This window comes from Fringilla coelebs (assembly GCF_963513975.1).
Source record: "Fringilla coelebs genome assembly, chromosome: 17".
Lineage (NCBI taxonomy): Eukaryota > Metazoa > Chordata > Aves > Passeriformes > Fringillidae > Fringilla > Fringilla coelebs.
Window position 1 is genome coordinate 13495329 of NC_140043.1, and position 15571 is coordinate 13510899.

The window sequence follows — 15571 nt, forward strand, 5'->3', positions numbered from 1 at the left end:
CTTATTGGCAAAAGCAGCGCATAAATACTTCACTGGAAAGCCAGATTGTGTGTTAGTCTTTAACTGTTCCCCACATCATTAAAACAGCTAGTCACAAAACAGGCTGCCTTGAGATGAAACATGAACTTTTGTGTTGCCGTTTAGGAGGTTTAATTGGAAATTAGCGCTTAAGCATGGCCATGCAAGGATGGGTTCTTAAACAGTTACTCTGGGGTGAAGCACAAATGGACGTGCAATGACTGTGTTTCCTTAAGCGTGAATAGCCCACAAGCTGGGCTTCCCTACTACCGTCTTAAATGCTGGCTGCTCCCCAAACATCTCCAAGCAAGTTCTGATTTCCCAATTTTAGCAGCAACCTCGGCAGCGGTGACAGCCGCGGTGACAGCCGGGGTGACAGCCGCCTTGCCTCGCTCCCGCCTGCGCTCATTGCCCCCGGAGCCGCCGGGACCCCTCAGGAGCCGCCTCCCCTCCCAGTCCCCTCAGCCGCCGTTTCCCGCCTCCGGCGCTCTCCCCGCCCCGCCCCATTGCCGGGCAACGCCCCCTCATTCCCGCTCCTCGTTCTGATTGGTTCTTGTCGCCTCCGCGCCGCCTCTTCTCCCCGCTCATTGGCTGCTCCCCCGCGTGGGTCCCGCCTCCCGCGCCGCGCGGGCGCTGCCTCAGCGCCTTGGCGGTCCCGCTACCCTTTGTCTCCCGGCGGCCGCCGTAGCGCAGCCCGTACGTGGCAGCGGGGTGGCGGCGGCCAATGAGCGGCGGCCCCGTGCGCCGGAAGGGGCGCGGCGCGGGCCGGAAGCGCCGCTCGGTGCCGCCGCCGGTCGCTCCGCCATGTCGCCGGTGCGGGCGGTGCTGGCGCTGGTGGCCGCGCTGGCGGCTCCGGCCGCCGCCTACTTCGTCAGCATCGACGCGCACGCCGAGGAGTGCTTCCTGGAGCGCGTGCCGTCCGGCACCAAGATGGGGCTCATCTTCGAGGTGGCCGAGGGCGGCTTCCTGGACATCGACGTGGAGGTGCGGCGGCGGCGGCGCGGGCCGACCTTGGGGAGCGGGGCCGTCCCGGGGCCGGGTCCCGCGGGCTGCGGCCTCGCTGTGTGCGGGGCCCCTCGGGAGCGAGCGGCGGGAGCGGGGAACGGGGCCGGAGCCGCCCGCCGGGCTCGGGATGGTCCGAGCGGGGCCGGAGCCGCCCGCGGGGCTCGGGATGGTCCGAGCGGGGCCGGAGCCGCCCGCGGGGCTCGGGATGGTCCGAGCGGGGCCGGAGCCACCCGCGGGGCTCGGGATGGTCCGAGCGAGGCCGGAGCCGCCCGCCGGGCTCGGGGCGGCCCCGCCGCGCCGCGGGGGCTCCGTGCGGCGGCAGCGCTCAGGGCGCGGCGGGGGCGGCCTGGGGCGGGCCCGGTGCCTGTGCGGGTGTCACCGCCGGCTCCGCTGAACGAGGCTCGGGCTGTCTCCCCCTTCCCGGGGGGTTTCCGGCCCCACCGCGCTCGGTGCAGCCCCGGCACCGGGAATCGTGCGGCGGGAGGAGCGCCCACGGTTGCTGTGTGGAATGAGGTGCTGCCCCTTGAGGAGCAGCGTGCTTCCCCGTGGATGCGGAGGTGTTGTGTTAATCCGGGTGGTTGGCATCGGGGAAGTTTTGAGCCAGTCCTGATCTTCAGAGAGGAATCCAATCAGGAGATGCTGAGTACGAATTGGTTTCGTCGTGCTGGAGAGCAGAGAGGGTTTTGTTTGGGATGTCACGGACGTGGGAGTTGCTGCTGAGAGTCCTGTAGCAGTCTAAAATGACACAGGGCTGTGACACAGGACAGGGGCTGGCAGCTCTGAGATCCCCTTCAGTGTCCCTTGTGGAAGCTGACAGCAGTTGGACCTGGTGGGATGGGAATTCAGGATCACAGTGACCCCGAGAGCTCAGAACTCAGGTGTTCAGTCCATTTGAAATGGTGACTGCAACAATGCCCGACTGTGTGTCTAAAGTCAATTGGAGAATGGCTTTTTTTCCTTTTTGTTTTCCTTCAGACATCAGAGATAAGGTTTCCCCTGCAGTTGTTAATTTGCCAAACAGCCAGGGTTTGTGGTTTGCTTGTTCTTGACTGCTTATCTCACCACAGGAGGCCAGGGAGAGAGGCTTTTCCACGTCTTTCTTTACCAAGAAGTTCTTGGGGTTTTCTAAAAGAGATTTCTGTGCGGGTAACTGCGCCAATGAGTTGTGGGAGGGAAAGATTGAAGTGTGCCAAAGCAGCCAGATTATTACAGATGGTGTTGGTGCCTGTGATGGTGCATTTGAGAGCTCTGTGTTTGCAATAAAAACCTGTGACCCTCTGTTTTCCTCACGCAGATCACAGGCCCTGATAATAAAGGGATTTATAAAGGCGACCGAGAGTCCAGTGGAAAATACACCTTTGCTGCCCACATGGATGGAACTTACAAGTTTTGCTTTAGCAACAGGATGTCCACCATGACTCCCAAGATAGTGATGTTCACTATCGATATCGGGGAAGCTCCCAAGGGGCAAGACATGGAGACAGAAGGTGAGGAAGAGTCCTGGAAGGAACTCGGCTCCAGCTCGGGAGCCTTTCCCTACCTGCATGACTTGGGAACTTGAGTAGGGCTCTCAGGATTCCCGTTCCTCCAGGTGTGATTAGCTGTTCTCTTGCACAGCTAAAGTGGATGTTTTTAGAGCTGGTTACACAATTTGAGGCAAAATCACCAGAGAGTCCCATCTACAGACACTAATGCTTCCATTCTTTAGCCCTTCATCAGTGCCATCCTCTGATTCCTAGCAGGCTCAGCAGTGTGGAGCCTTAGTTGATAAATGTGCTAATAGAAAACTTCTCCCATAGCTGTGTAAATGACTGTTTTATCTGCAGCCTTTTGTCCTGTACCTGTGTTCATCTCTCACACTTTCCTCTAGGTGGTGGAGATACCTGGGATGGTATGTGGACTGCTTTTTGAAAGCTCCTTAGCATCTTGTCTCTGGCACATGTTCATTCACTAACAGCTAACTTGGCTTTTTCTCTGTAACATTGGTTTGGAGCATGAGAATGTCTTTATTTAATAAACTACCCAAAAGGTCTGATTCTGAGCAATGCTGAGCACCTGCAGGCTCCCAGTGGCAGGTTTATTCCCTGAGCAGCTCTTGGGATCAGGTCCTTGCACTGGCCATGGCAGTTTGCCTTCAGGTGGTTATTCATGGCTGACAGAAGATTTAATCAGTTTAGATGAAATTGTGCTAAAACATTGAACATCCAAGAATGCTGGATGTTTTTGGCAGTGTTTGCCTTCTATTGCTAAAGGGGATGTTGAGCAATCAAAAGCTTTTGGAAGCAATGAGCTGCTTGTAGATTATGAATTATTACTGATGTGCCGGGGCAAAAACTCAGACTTGTCATTTGCTGTAAAAAAAAATAAATGTATTGCATAGCAAGTTATAAAGTTTATTTATAAATCAATGATTGTATCTAGAAAGGGCAACCAATTCTTGTTTTCTATTTTGGCAAGTAAATAAATTGGGCATTGAGTGCTTGATGTCACTTAGAAAAATAGCACATTCCTAACTTTTAGATTTTTTTTTAAAGACTCACATCTTTTATTGAGTCTGCCTGTATCTGTGTAAAGAGTATTAGTACAATAAGACAATTTTCTGAAGTGAATTTTTGGAGTGGTTTTAGACTGTCCCTGCAACTGTAGTTTCTCCTCTTACCAATAAACTGCACTTACTGCAGTGACCAGTTGGCCATGAAAATAAGGGATTTGAGGTATTAGGAAAGTGAGTGTGGTTTGCACAAGTATTTAGATTTTAATTGTATGAGTGTTATTCTCTGGTCCTCTCTTTTGACTGTTCCCCACAAGGTGTGTGTTTTGAATAGCTCTGTTTTCAGACTGTGATCTGAAACACTTAATTTACAAATAAAACTGTAGTAAGGTAGCTTCCAAGTCAACTGTGTCCCTTGAAAGGAAAATATGTTGGGTTTTGTGACTTTTAAGGAGAGCTGATTGCCCAGGGCATGTCTGTGGAATGGTACCTCAACCTGATGCTAGAAAACTTTGCAAATTACTTGCCTAATTTATAAATTTGTGATGGACAGTTGGATGTATTAAAAAGATCCTATGATGACAGTCAAACCACTAAATCTGAGATCTCTGAGCCTTCCATTTGCTGAACTTTCTCAAGCTGGTTCTGTGCTACTGGTTTGGTATTTAACTCCTCTCCTGCTTTCACAACACCCCAAGTGAAGGCTGTGCCAGGCCCCCTGGGCATTGTGCCCCCTGAATGCTGGGTTTCAGCTGAGCTTGAAGATCACAGGATGTGATTTTTTGCTTCAGAAAGTGATCTCATGATTTGCCAGCATCATGATCTTGAGCTAAATTCTCAGTCATTCTATTTTTGCAAGCTTAACAACTAGGAAAAGCTGTCATGTTAAGATAATTTGCTTGGAATATATTGGATGATATTGGCAAAATAGATATTAGTGTGTGGTATTGATCTCGTGCATTCTTCCATTCTGTTCTCCTGGAAAAGTACGTGCACACTGGAAATGTGGGCTCTGTACTGAGTCTGAATTGTGTCTCCTCCTGTTTGGATGTGGAGAAATGTTTCCCACTTGTTAAACACCACAGAGACACGTCAGGGAAAGTGTTACAGAAACTGAACTTGGCTGTAGGGGTAGGAAGTGTTCAGCTGTACTGCCAGACCTTCTGCAGCAGGAAATTACCTTTAACTGCTCATAAATTCATTGAAATCATTTTCTCCAGTCATTAACAGACTTTCTGATGCTTCTGAAATTATTCTGCAGCTCATCAGAACAAGCTAGAAGAGATGATTAACGAGTTAGCAGTGGCCATGACAGCTGTGAAGCACGAGCAGGAGTACATGGAGGTCCGGGAGAGAATACATCGAGCAAGTAGGTGCCTGCCCCAGCCAGTGCCTTCCCCCTCTGCACTGGCCTTGTAAAGGGGCATTTAAACATCACTCCATGAAAGCTTTAAGCTTTTCCAACTGACTTCAAAAAGAATAATTTAAACCCTGCAGGGCTTGCCCATGGAGTAAAGAATGTAGGTGTTGCTTGCAGTCATCTTTAAATTGGCTTCCCCCCCTTGTTGTACAAAATAACATTTGCTTAAGTGATGTGAGTTCTGCAGTTGTTTGGATGGTGTACTCATGCAGATACCAGTGATGGCATTATTTAATTCATGTACATGGTAAACCATGGGATGGTTTTAAACTGAGAGGGAGGAGGTTCAGATCAGATACAGGGGAAAAATTCCTCCCTGGGATTGTGGGTACAGCCCTGGCACAGCCTGCCCAGAGAAGCTGGGACTGCCCCATCCCTGGGGGTGCCCAAGGAAGGTGTCCCTGCCCTTCCTTGGTGGGGACTGAGACTGGATGAGTTTTAAGGTCCCTTCCAACCCAAACCATTCCATGTTTTGGTTCTCAAACTTTGGTTGAACTGTTGCTTCACCCTTGAAGTGGATGTGGTTTAGTAATTGAGCCAAAGTCTCTTTTTAAAATGTTTTGTTGAAATAGAGCAGAACTACTGTTACTTTCATGGGTGAGAATCAAAGGCAAGTATTTTTCATATGAAAACACAACATTATATGAAAGCAGTGTCTCCTCAATTATTTGAAGCTATGAATATCTCCAGTTTCGTGGCATTTGTTACTAATGGTCTGATGTAAGAAAAATCTGAATGTTTAGAACCAAAGATGGTGACCCTTCAGAGATCAGCAGGTCCCTGCTTGACTCTGGAAAAGCAGGAGGCTTTGTTTGGCAGCTCAGAGGCCAGAAGGGTGGGCAGAATAGAGAAAGATGGTGCAGTATATGTCCAAAGTGAGTTTTAAGACAAACTGTTCAGAAAAATCCCCCTCAGATCTCATCTGCAGGGCCCTCCTGGGAATCCTTAATGCTTCCTGTGCAATGCTCAGATTCATGGCAGAATGTTTTCACTTTAAATGCTTTGTTACTTACTATTTTTTCTTTTTTTTCCCCCAACAGTTAATGACAACACAAACAGCAGAGTGGTTCTTTGGTCATTCTTTGAAGCCCTTGTACTAGTTGCCATGACACTGGGACAAATCTACTACCTGAAGAGGTTTTTTGAAGTCCGAAGGGTGGTGTAAGATCCTTCTGTGGTCTCAGATTTCAGTTCACTCTCTACCAAACATCCTGGTCACAAACAAAAAAAAAAAAAGTCATTTAGTTTCTGAACCCTCTTTACTGAACTGTAAAACTTATTTGCTTATGTTCCTTCCTAGTTAACAAAAAAAAAAAGAATTGTTTTTATATATCTTCTGTAGCAAAAGCTGTGCTGAAATCTTGTCACTTTATTGGCATCATTTTGTTCCACTGAGATCTGCCCAGTCTATGTGCTAAGCAAGGTCCAGGCAAGCTGCAAACTCTGTAACTCACTCTAGTAACAAGCTGTTCTGTCTTTTCTAACTTTTTTCCCTGTTTCCAGAAGCACTTGCAGTTCTGTCCAGGGAAACGGTACAAGGCCCTAAGGTGACTGTTTGCATCCTTACACCCTTAACCCTGCAGTAGGTGTTAGCAAACTGAAATAATCCCTTCTCCACTCACAGAAACTGCCAAGGAAAAGGTTAAAATTCATACCTAGTTGCTGTTTAAAAGACAGTCATCAGCAACTGTCTTAATGACACCAACTTCTTCCCAAAGCTCTTTTTAATATAATATAGATATGAAAATGCTTTTTTTTTTCCTCTGCTCATCACCAAATGTTCCTTACACGGTTTTTAGTCTCTCAGAGGTTTTATTTGGAAGCCAATTGTGTGCAGTGTCTTGGCAAACACTCGTGAACCCTTTGGCTTTTGCAGGTCCAAAGCTCAGACTGTTTGCCCAGTGCCCAGGGCAGAAGTGTTCAGGAATTCTGGGTTCCTGAGGCCAAAGGGTTCTGGATCCTGGGGGTTCAATCCACGCTATGCAGCCCTTGTATTTAAGTGCAGTGGCAAACTCTGCCATGATCTGATCAGAATTAGCATAATGCTAAATACTGGTGTGTTTTCTTTTTTCAGGCACATGTAGATTTGTTTTTGTATAAAGTTACTTTCCTCGGTTTTCTGATGATTGGTTTAAAAATTTAAGAAGCGTCTGATGTGGGTGCTGAGCCAGGATTATGTTGTGACTGATGTATATTAGTTGTAATCATTTTTGGGGGTGGGGTGGGGTCTTTTCCAGGGGGATCCTCTACAAGTAACACACAACAGTTTTGTACAATTAATTTAAAATTTGTTACAGGTTTTCATGTTCCAGGTAAAGTTTTTTCAACCTCGGGCAAACACTTGCAGCAGTTCTTGAGAGAGGTGGCTGTTACACCTTATTGCAACTGTTGTGTGCCAATATTTTTGTGTAAAACACTGAAAATTGAATTCAAAGATGTACATTTAAAAATTGCTCGTGAATCTAAATATGACCCAGGTTCGATAAATAAACAAATTCTTTAAAAAAAAAATAAAAAACAGCTGTGTGGTCTTTTTTTCTTTAAGACGTTAAGGAGTACAGATTAACACAAAGGGGGTTTTATAAATGATTTCTTTAGTAATGGCCATAAACTGAACCACAAGAAGTTCCATATCAATGTGAGATAAGCACTGGAACTGCCCAGGGAGGTCGAGGATTCTCCCTCTGCACAGACCTTCCAAACCCACCTGGCTGTGTTCTGTGTCACCTGCTCCAGGTGACCCTGCCTTGGCAGGGGGCTCGGACTGCATGACTCCAGAGTTTTCTCACAATCCTAACGATTCTGTGATTCCCTGCTTTCTTAGAATATCGGGAATTTATCCAGAGTCCATCCAGAATAGTATCAGGTAACTGAACCTAAATCTTAGGTTTGGGGTAGTGGACTGGCACAGCTCCGCTGTAAGACCCGCAGAAGTACTCACTGCGATAGGCAGCTCGCCGTAAAAATGGGAATTTTTCCTTAAATCCGAAGTTTTTCCGCCTTTCGCGGAGGCGAAGCCCGGCGGGGGGCGGCGGAACTGATGTGCGGCGGAACGGGAGATGCCGCGGTGTGCGTTTCCGCCGGGCACCGCCGCGGCGGCCGCGGGGCGGGGGAGCGGCGGGGCGGTGACACCGGCGGGCCAAGATGGAGGCGGTGACTGAGGGCGGCTGGAGCTCGCTGCCGGTGCCGCTGAGCCCGGGCGTGCTGCGGGCGCTGCGGGAGCTCCGCTTCCACCAAATGACCCCGGTGCAGGTGCGGGGCCCGCGGCACGCCCGGGGAAGGGGAGGCCGGGCTGAGGAAGGAGGGCGCGGGCGGTGTCAGGAGCGCCGGGGCCGGTGGCGGTCGCAGCCGTCACCGCGTCCTGTCGCAGCGAGAAGCGGCGTCCGTGACTTTCCCACCGGCTCCGCTTGGGTGGTGTTCGCAGCGAGCTCTGTTGTGTCGGAGGAGTTCTCACCTCTGTGAGATTTACCAGCGCTTCGCCTGCTCATGTGGTGCTTCTCTTTTTTCAGTCTGCGACCATCCCGCTGTTCATGAGTAACAAAGATGTGGCTGCAGAAGCGGTGAGTGCTTTTCCTTCGTGCAGCTCCTCGTTTTCCAGCCTTGTCTCTGGAGCTGAGGGAGGGCTGACGCTGTTTCCACTCTCACAGGTCACAGGCAGTGGGAAAACCTTGGCGTTTGTGATTCCCATACTGGAAATTCTTCTCAGACGGGAAGAAAAGTTAAAGAAAATGCAGGTGAGATTAAAATATTCAGTACTGAGTTTATTATTATGACGTGCCAATAAAATTTGAGAACTTCAAGAAAATATCCGTAAGAAAAATTGCCTGCACACAGAGGGACTGTGTGCTCAGCAACAATAAAGTGTTTAAAACCTGGAAATAAAACTGGGGTGCTCTCATTGCACTTAGATACAGCTTCTTCTCAGCATGAACAGAACAGGGTTCTGAGCTCTTAGAAGAATGTCCCAAAGTAGGGAATACACTGATACACTGCAAGTGAGATTTGAATCCTTTTTAGCATCCATTGACATTGAATACATTTTAGTGTGCAGGGTGTCATTTGCTGTTAAATGCCATTATTACATGCTGCTCTTTCAGCAGAGATATTTTACACATCGGTACAAAATCTTTCATAGACGTTTTTGGATGATTTTTATGTTTCATTGTATTTCTGTGAAAATGTTTTGTCTGAAACCAGGCTCAAAATCATGGCTCATATTCACTTAGCTTGAAAGGGAGGATTCTGCCCAAATCTTTCTTTTTTTTCTCCTCACAAATTCCTGTTTTTCAGGTTGGAGCTATAATTATCACCCCAACCAGGGAGTTGGCCATTCAGATTGATGAGGTGCTGTCACATTTCACAAAGCACTTCCCCATGTTCAGGTGGGTGAACTTCAGCACTTCCATGACCACAATTCCTTCTGTCACTGGAGAAACAGCAAAACTTCCAGATGACCCAGATCTTTCTGTTTTACTGTTTTAGTCAGATTCTTTTCATTGGTGGGAGGAACCCCATGGAAGATGTGGAGAAGTTCAAGGAGCATGGGTGAGTTGTTTGTCTGTCAGTGTCTCAGAGCTGTGGTTTTCTCCTTGTCAGGGTTCTCAGCCCAGAGCTGTGCTCCTGCTGCTGCTGGAATGGGATGGTGCTGCCAGAATCTTTTGGGGTGAGCTGGGAAATGGTGGGGTCTGTTCCTGGGGTGAGGTACAGCCCTGATGTGACATCAGCACCATTTATCTGCCGACTGGGTGAAGAACAGAGCTGAAAAGTGCCTTCAGTGAATATTTCACTTCTCCCTTCTCATTAATTTTTTGGAATTCTTTGGTGCTGATGCTGATGATGGAGTTTTGAAGGAGTCCCATTTGCCCCTGGCTTTTGCACGGAGGTACCAAATCTTCCTGCAGGGATAGCTGCTTTCCAAACTCGCTGTTCATTTTCTAAACTTTTATTGCCACAGGGGATGAGCTTTCACCTGGGCATCCCCCCCGTGCCGTGGCATCTGAAACATGGGTGCAGTTAAAAGTGACCAAATGAAGTTGTTTTAGTGAGGAAGGCAGGGCAGGGCTGTGCTGTGGTAACAATGCCAGGAGTTCTCCCAGGCTGCTCCCCCTGGGTGAGGAATTGCTCTGTGTGTGACCAACAGGGGGAACATCATCGTGGCCACCCCGGGCCGCCTGGAGGATCTGTTCAGGAGGAAAGCAGATGGGCTGGACCTTGCCAGCTGTGTGAAGGCTCTGGATGTGCTGGTGTTGGATGAAGCAGACAGACTCCTAGATATGGGCTTTGAAGCCAGGTATTGAAATAATAAATTCTGGTGGTTCTTCTGCAGTTTTAAATGAGTTGATGTATGATGGAAGTGAATGAGCGTGGTCTGCATTGGCCTCCAAAGTTAATTTTTTCTGGTTTTTGAAATTTATGAATTTGTTCTTTCATCCTTGCTCTGTAACTACACAAAGCAGTTGCTAAGGGGGAGGAGAATCAGGAAATGTGGAGCCTCAATGAATATGGAATTTCCTTTGTTGAGATGTATGTTAGCCTATCTCTATTAATAAATATTATTATTCACACTCCTGTATAGCTTAAAGAGTTCAACCAATAAGCTTTGATCTCTCTTTTCTCTGTCTTTCTGAGAGAGAGGTAAGAGTTTATCTCTCTTTCCCTCAGAGTCAAGGTAATTATTTCAATACCAGTTTGACAAGTGATACCAAAGCCTATTTTGCTTGTAAACTTTCCAGTGATTAAAGCTTTTTCTGAGGGAAGCCTTGGGACAGTTACATTTTCCATGTGCTTCCTTGCAGCTTGAATGCCATTCTGGACTTTTTGCCCAAGCAGAGGAGGACAGGTCTGTTCTCAGCTACCCAGACCCAGGAGGTGGAGAACCTGGTGAGGGCAGGGCTGCGGAACCCCGTCCGCATCTCGGTCAAGGAGAAGGGAGTGGCAGCCAGCAACACCCAGAAAACCCCCACACGCCTGGAGAACTACTACATGGTGTGAGCCTGGGCTCTGACTGTCCCCTCTCCTTTCTTCCTGGTCCTATCAATAATATTTTAGGTCTTGGCCACTTAGGATCACGTTAACAGGAAAGCCAAAGTCCATTTTCTTATGTTTTTCTTTTGCATTTTTTAGATCTGCAAGGCAGATGAGAAATTTAACCAGCTGGTGCATTTTCTTCGGCAGCACAAGCAGGAAAAGCATCTGGTATTTTTCAGGTAATTCTGTTTGTGTTTCATTCTGAGAACAGTTTGGTGTTTAATTACCCAAATTCTAAAACTCTGCCCTATGTTACAAAGGACACAACTATTAATTTTGAGAACTGTTTTTTAGTAGATGGTGCCTAAAAAGAGATTAATCATTGCTTCATGTCAGGATTCATATTAAGCAAAACATAAATTTTATGCATTTTTAAAGTAAGACATTATAGATAATTATATGTTAATAATAAAAATTATGTGCATGTTTTAAATAAAAATAGTGTATATTTTTGAAAGAACTTGGGAAACTCTAGCTTGATTAAACCTGATTAAAAATGCAGCAAAACCTTTTGCTTTATGCCTGTCTTTATCACAACAGCACGTGTGCCTGTGTGGAATACTATGGGAAGGCTCTGGAATCCTTAATTAAGCAGGTGAAAATAATGAGCATCCATGGGAAAATGAAGCAGAAGCGAAACAAGATTTTCACAGAGTTCCGGAAGCTCCCGGGGTGAGAACGTGGGAATGGGCTGAACCAGCCAGAGGGCAAAACAGTGAGGGGGAGGTGGTTGTGTCTGACTGTCCTTCTGCTTGGTGTGGAAGGATGGCTCAGGTGAAGGATGCTCCAGGCTGGTTCTGAGCGTGTTGATGATGTCACAAATTGTGATGCTGATAATATCACAAAGTATGACCACAAACAAAGGGAAAATGGGACTGGAGCATCTGCATCCCACTTCAGAAAATCCATGTGACAGCACAGGAGGTGAGCACACTGCACTGTCACTTGCTACAATCACACATTAGCCCTGATGTTTAAACAAACTGGTAGCAAAATATAAGCTTTTCCTGATGAGCCACCAGAGTGGAAACCCAGGATGTCACTTTGTTAGTGTATGAACAAGAAGGTGGCAACACAGTGCTGGAACCTGCCCACAGGGAAATGTTCTTTGGCAGCTTTGCAGGATGCTGTTAAGAAACTCTTGCCTCATCAACTGTCATTTTTGTTATTGCATGGGACCTGAGTTTTAGCTTTTTACATTTTGAGAAAAATAATTACCAGCAGATTGTAAGAACAGCTGTTGAAAAGAACAGCATGGCAGTTTTGCTAAAATTGTCACTCAAGTCTTAAGTCTTTTATTTAAACATTTATTATAGTACATTCAGCTGTGGTGGATGCAGGGCTGGTTTAAAATATGAATTTTTAATGGGGAATTGATTTGTCTTAGAAATGTAATATAAATCACAATAATTTTCATAATGTTACGTAGAATTTTAGTTGGTGAAAGCTGCAATTACCTTATATTTTGTCTCTTTAAAAACCCCAAATGTTTTAGAATGTTTTGTTCCTCATTCTCCAGTGAAGGTGCAGAACACACAGCTGTGAGGAGGCTGGCTCTTCTCAAATGACAGGTTAATGAAAATACACTTTTTCTTCTTCCTAGGGGCATTTTGGTGTGCACTGATGTGATGGCCCGTGGTATTGACATTCCAGAAGTGCACTGGGTGTTGCAGTATGACCCACCCAGCAGTGCCAGGTGCAGTTTCAGATCCTGAGATCCTTTCTCTTTCTGTGTGGTCTTTTCTTTCTGTGCTGTTTAAGTGTCAGGAACAAAAAACTCCATAAAACACATTTAATCCCTTCCTGGAGGTTAATCTGAGAGAGCACACAAAATAATGCAGGAGCAAGGGAGGCTGAAACAGTGCAGGTTTTGTTGTCACTGCTGTGAATTGCAGTGACTCTGTGGTGTGTAGGTGTCAGTCAGGGCTGATTGTCACATCTGTGTGCAGAGGTGGCTCTGGGGTAAGGCTTTGTGTGAGGATATCAGAGAAAGAGTGAGAGGTGACACTGGCGTGAAGGAGAACAGAGATGAGAGCAGGGACTGAGCTCTTCAAGGAATGATACATTGAAAGCTCACAGGAAAGGAGCTTTTCCATAGATTTTAACTTTTGCTGTCATAATTCTTCCTCCAACTTGCTTGAATTTCACTCCCAAAGCAGACGCCCCTTGCTTTAGCCTAACAATTGAGTGAGATTGCCACATATCTCTTGTGTTACACTTTGCTAATTCCTGTTGGTTTAGTTCAGTGTTTTCCATCCCACAAGATTTGCCCTTTTGCTGCCCAATGCTTCCAAACCAGCTGAGCTCTCTGCTGGGCTCTTTCAGTGCCTTCGTGCATCGCTGTGGCCGCACGGCGCGGATCGGCAACGTGGGCAGCGCTCTGGTGTTCTTGCTTCCCATGGAAGAATCCTACATTAACTTCCTCTCAATCAACCAAAAGGTGAGCAGGCTTTTATTCTACCCCAAAGGAAAGAGCAAGGGCACAGACTTACTGATAAGAGTTTTGAAATCAGAATTTGTAGAACTTGGGGTCATACATGTGGGTGGTGTTTTAGAAGAGGTGCAGAATTAAAAGACAAGAGCTGCTTATTAATCACCAAATGCAGCTGGAACGTGAAATACATCTCTAGTGTTACCCACTGGGTTTGTAAGAGGAACATGCAAAGAGCAAGGAAAGGCCTTTTGCTCCTAGGGGTGCAAATTGAACACTTGCAGGAGGGCAGTGCTGGTTTACGGTCCTGCCCGAGCCCTGCCACCAGCAGCTCACACCCTGCAGCCTCTCTGCTCTATTTACAACTCCTACAGTCTCCCATGCCTGCTCCTGCTGTTGTGGGATTCATTGTGTGAATTCTCTGGAGACCTCCTAATGAGACCAGAGCTTGATGAAGCAGGAGATGAAGATGTTGCCTCTGTGGAGCTGCAGTGTGAGAACTCTGCTGGGCCAGGAGCTGCTGTGTGGGGCTGATGGGCAGCAACACTCAACACTCGTGTGTTGGAGTGCCCAAAGGGAAAGGGGCCCAAAGCTGACTGAGGATTAACAGGGCAAGAAGGGTGTGTTTGAGGTTTCACAGTGCATTCCACATGATTTGGCTGAACTTTTGGTTTTTTGTTTCTTTTCTGGTTCCCAGTGTCCCATGCAGGAGATGAAACCTCAGCCAAATGTGCTGGATCTTCTTCCCAAGCTGAAGTCCATGGCCCTGGCTGACAGGGCAGTGTTTGAGAAAGGGATGAAAGCCTTTGTGTCTTATGTCCAGGCTTATGCCAAACACGAGTGTAACCTGATCTTCCGGATCAAAGGTAATTCCCAGCAGGGCTGGGGCCTCTCACTGTTTTTCTCAGACAACAAAAGCATAATGGTGTTGTCCCAAAGCTTCAGCTTCTGATTTTTCATCTTACATTCACTTCCAGTACCATTAGATTTTGACAAAACTCCTATTTTTTTTCAAGCATCCTGTTTCAAGAGAAAACATTTAAATAAGGAGCTTGACCAAACTGATAAAAGCAGAAATGAAAGTGATTTAGTATTGTTGCCAGTATTAAGGTATGGAGTGCAAAGAATACATTAAAATAATGTTGACTTTTTTTTTACTGTCTCAGTTAAATTAACTTTTTATCCAGCAGGAAACTTACTTTATGATCTTCATTTCAACAGATCTGGATTTTGCCAGTCTTGCCAGAGGTTTTGCATTGTTAAAAATGCCAAAGATGCCTGAACTAAGAGGAAAATGTTTTCCAGACTTTACTCCAGTCACTGTCAATACAGACTCCATTTCATTTAAGGATAAAAACAGAGAAAAGCAGAGACAAAAGAAATTAGAAGAACAAAGAAAAGAAAGAGAAGAAAATCAAGGGAAAAAGAAATTTGTGAAGAACAAAGCGTGGTCAAAGCAGAAAGCCAGGAGGGAGAAGAAAAAGAAAGTAACAGCTAAAAGGAAGCGTGAAGAGGTAACTGTGTCCATGTCCTCAAACTGAAGTGATTACTGAAGCCTTGCCCATGGCAGAGCCCTGGAGTTTTTGTGTGGTGGAACTGATGGCTGTGAAATAACATTTTAGGACTTGGACAAGCAAAGCTTAAAAAATGATAGAGGTTTTTAAGGCCAAACACTAAAACAACTTCTCAGCACTGATGCTGGTCAGTAATAGGATTTTTATTTCTCAGAGGTGCAGAATTATGGCCTGAAGATGCTTTTGTCAATTTTCAGTAAGTGCAGCTGAGAGTTACAGTGTCCTGGGTAGGAACTGAATATTATTTCCTGCTTGGATATTTTTGGCAAACTCTGACTTGTAATCTTCTCTTGTGTTCAACTGTGTACAATGAAAACCTTTTGGTGTTGTGTTTAATTTGTTGTTTTCAACTTCCAACAGGGCTCTGATATTGAAGATGAGGATATGGAAGAGCTGCTGAATGACACAAGACTCTTGAAAAGATTAAAAAAGGGAAAAATTAGTGAAGAAGAGTTTGAGAAGAAACTAACAGGCAACCACAGGCTCAAAGGAGAAACTGCTGAGGACATAGAGTCTGAAGGCTGACAGTTACTCTAACCACATTTTTACATTAAAACACTGCTTATTCCAATAAAACTGGATTTCTATAAAAAATAGAGAACAAA

At 46.4% G+C, this 15571-nt stretch overlaps 2 protein-coding genes across 4 annotated transcripts; both read left to right on the forward strand.

The window, feature by feature from the left end:
* The first annotated feature begins 789 nt into the window (after nucleotides 1-789).
* Nucleotides 790-7134, forward strand: TMED2 (transmembrane p24 trafficking protein 2). Of its 2 annotated transcripts, XM_084217037.1 has the most exons (5): nucleotides 790-1002; nucleotides 2318-2510; nucleotides 2894-2914; nucleotides 4776-4883; nucleotides 5975-7134. In XM_084217037.1, the coding sequence occupies exons 1-5, from the start codon at nucleotides 823-825 to the stop codon at nucleotides 6097-6099; spliced, it is 627 nt and encodes a 208-aa protein (XP_084073163.1). In that variant the 5' UTR covers nucleotides 790-822; the 3' UTR covers nucleotides 6100-7134. The 2 variants fall into 2 exon arrangements, with proteins under 2 accessions (XP_084073163.1, XP_084073164.1); XM_084217038.1 differs by lacking the exon at nucleotides 2894-2914.
* A 940-nt stretch (nucleotides 7135-8074) lies between these two features.
* DDX55 (DEAD-box helicase 55) lies at nucleotides 8075-15520 on the forward strand. 2 transcript variants are annotated; one of them, XM_084217283.1, is made up of 14 exons: nucleotides 8075-8186; nucleotides 8444-8494; nucleotides 8582-8668; nucleotides 9225-9316; nucleotides 9417-9479; nucleotides 10075-10224; nucleotides 10730-10919; nucleotides 11058-11140; nucleotides 11502-11633; nucleotides 12565-12657; nucleotides 13287-13401; nucleotides 14090-14258; nucleotides 14614-14906; nucleotides 15327-15520. In XM_084217283.1, the coding sequence occupies exons 1-14, from the start codon at nucleotides 8079-8081 to the stop codon at nucleotides 15489-15491; spliced, it is 1791 nt and encodes a 596-aa protein (XP_084073409.1). In that variant the 5' UTR covers nucleotides 8075-8078; the 3' UTR covers nucleotides 15492-15520. The 2 variants fall into 2 exon arrangements, with proteins under 2 accessions (XP_084073409.1, XP_084073410.1); XM_084217284.1 differs by lacking the exon at nucleotides 12565-12657.
* The last annotated feature ends 51 nt before the right edge of the window (nucleotides 15521-15571 follow it).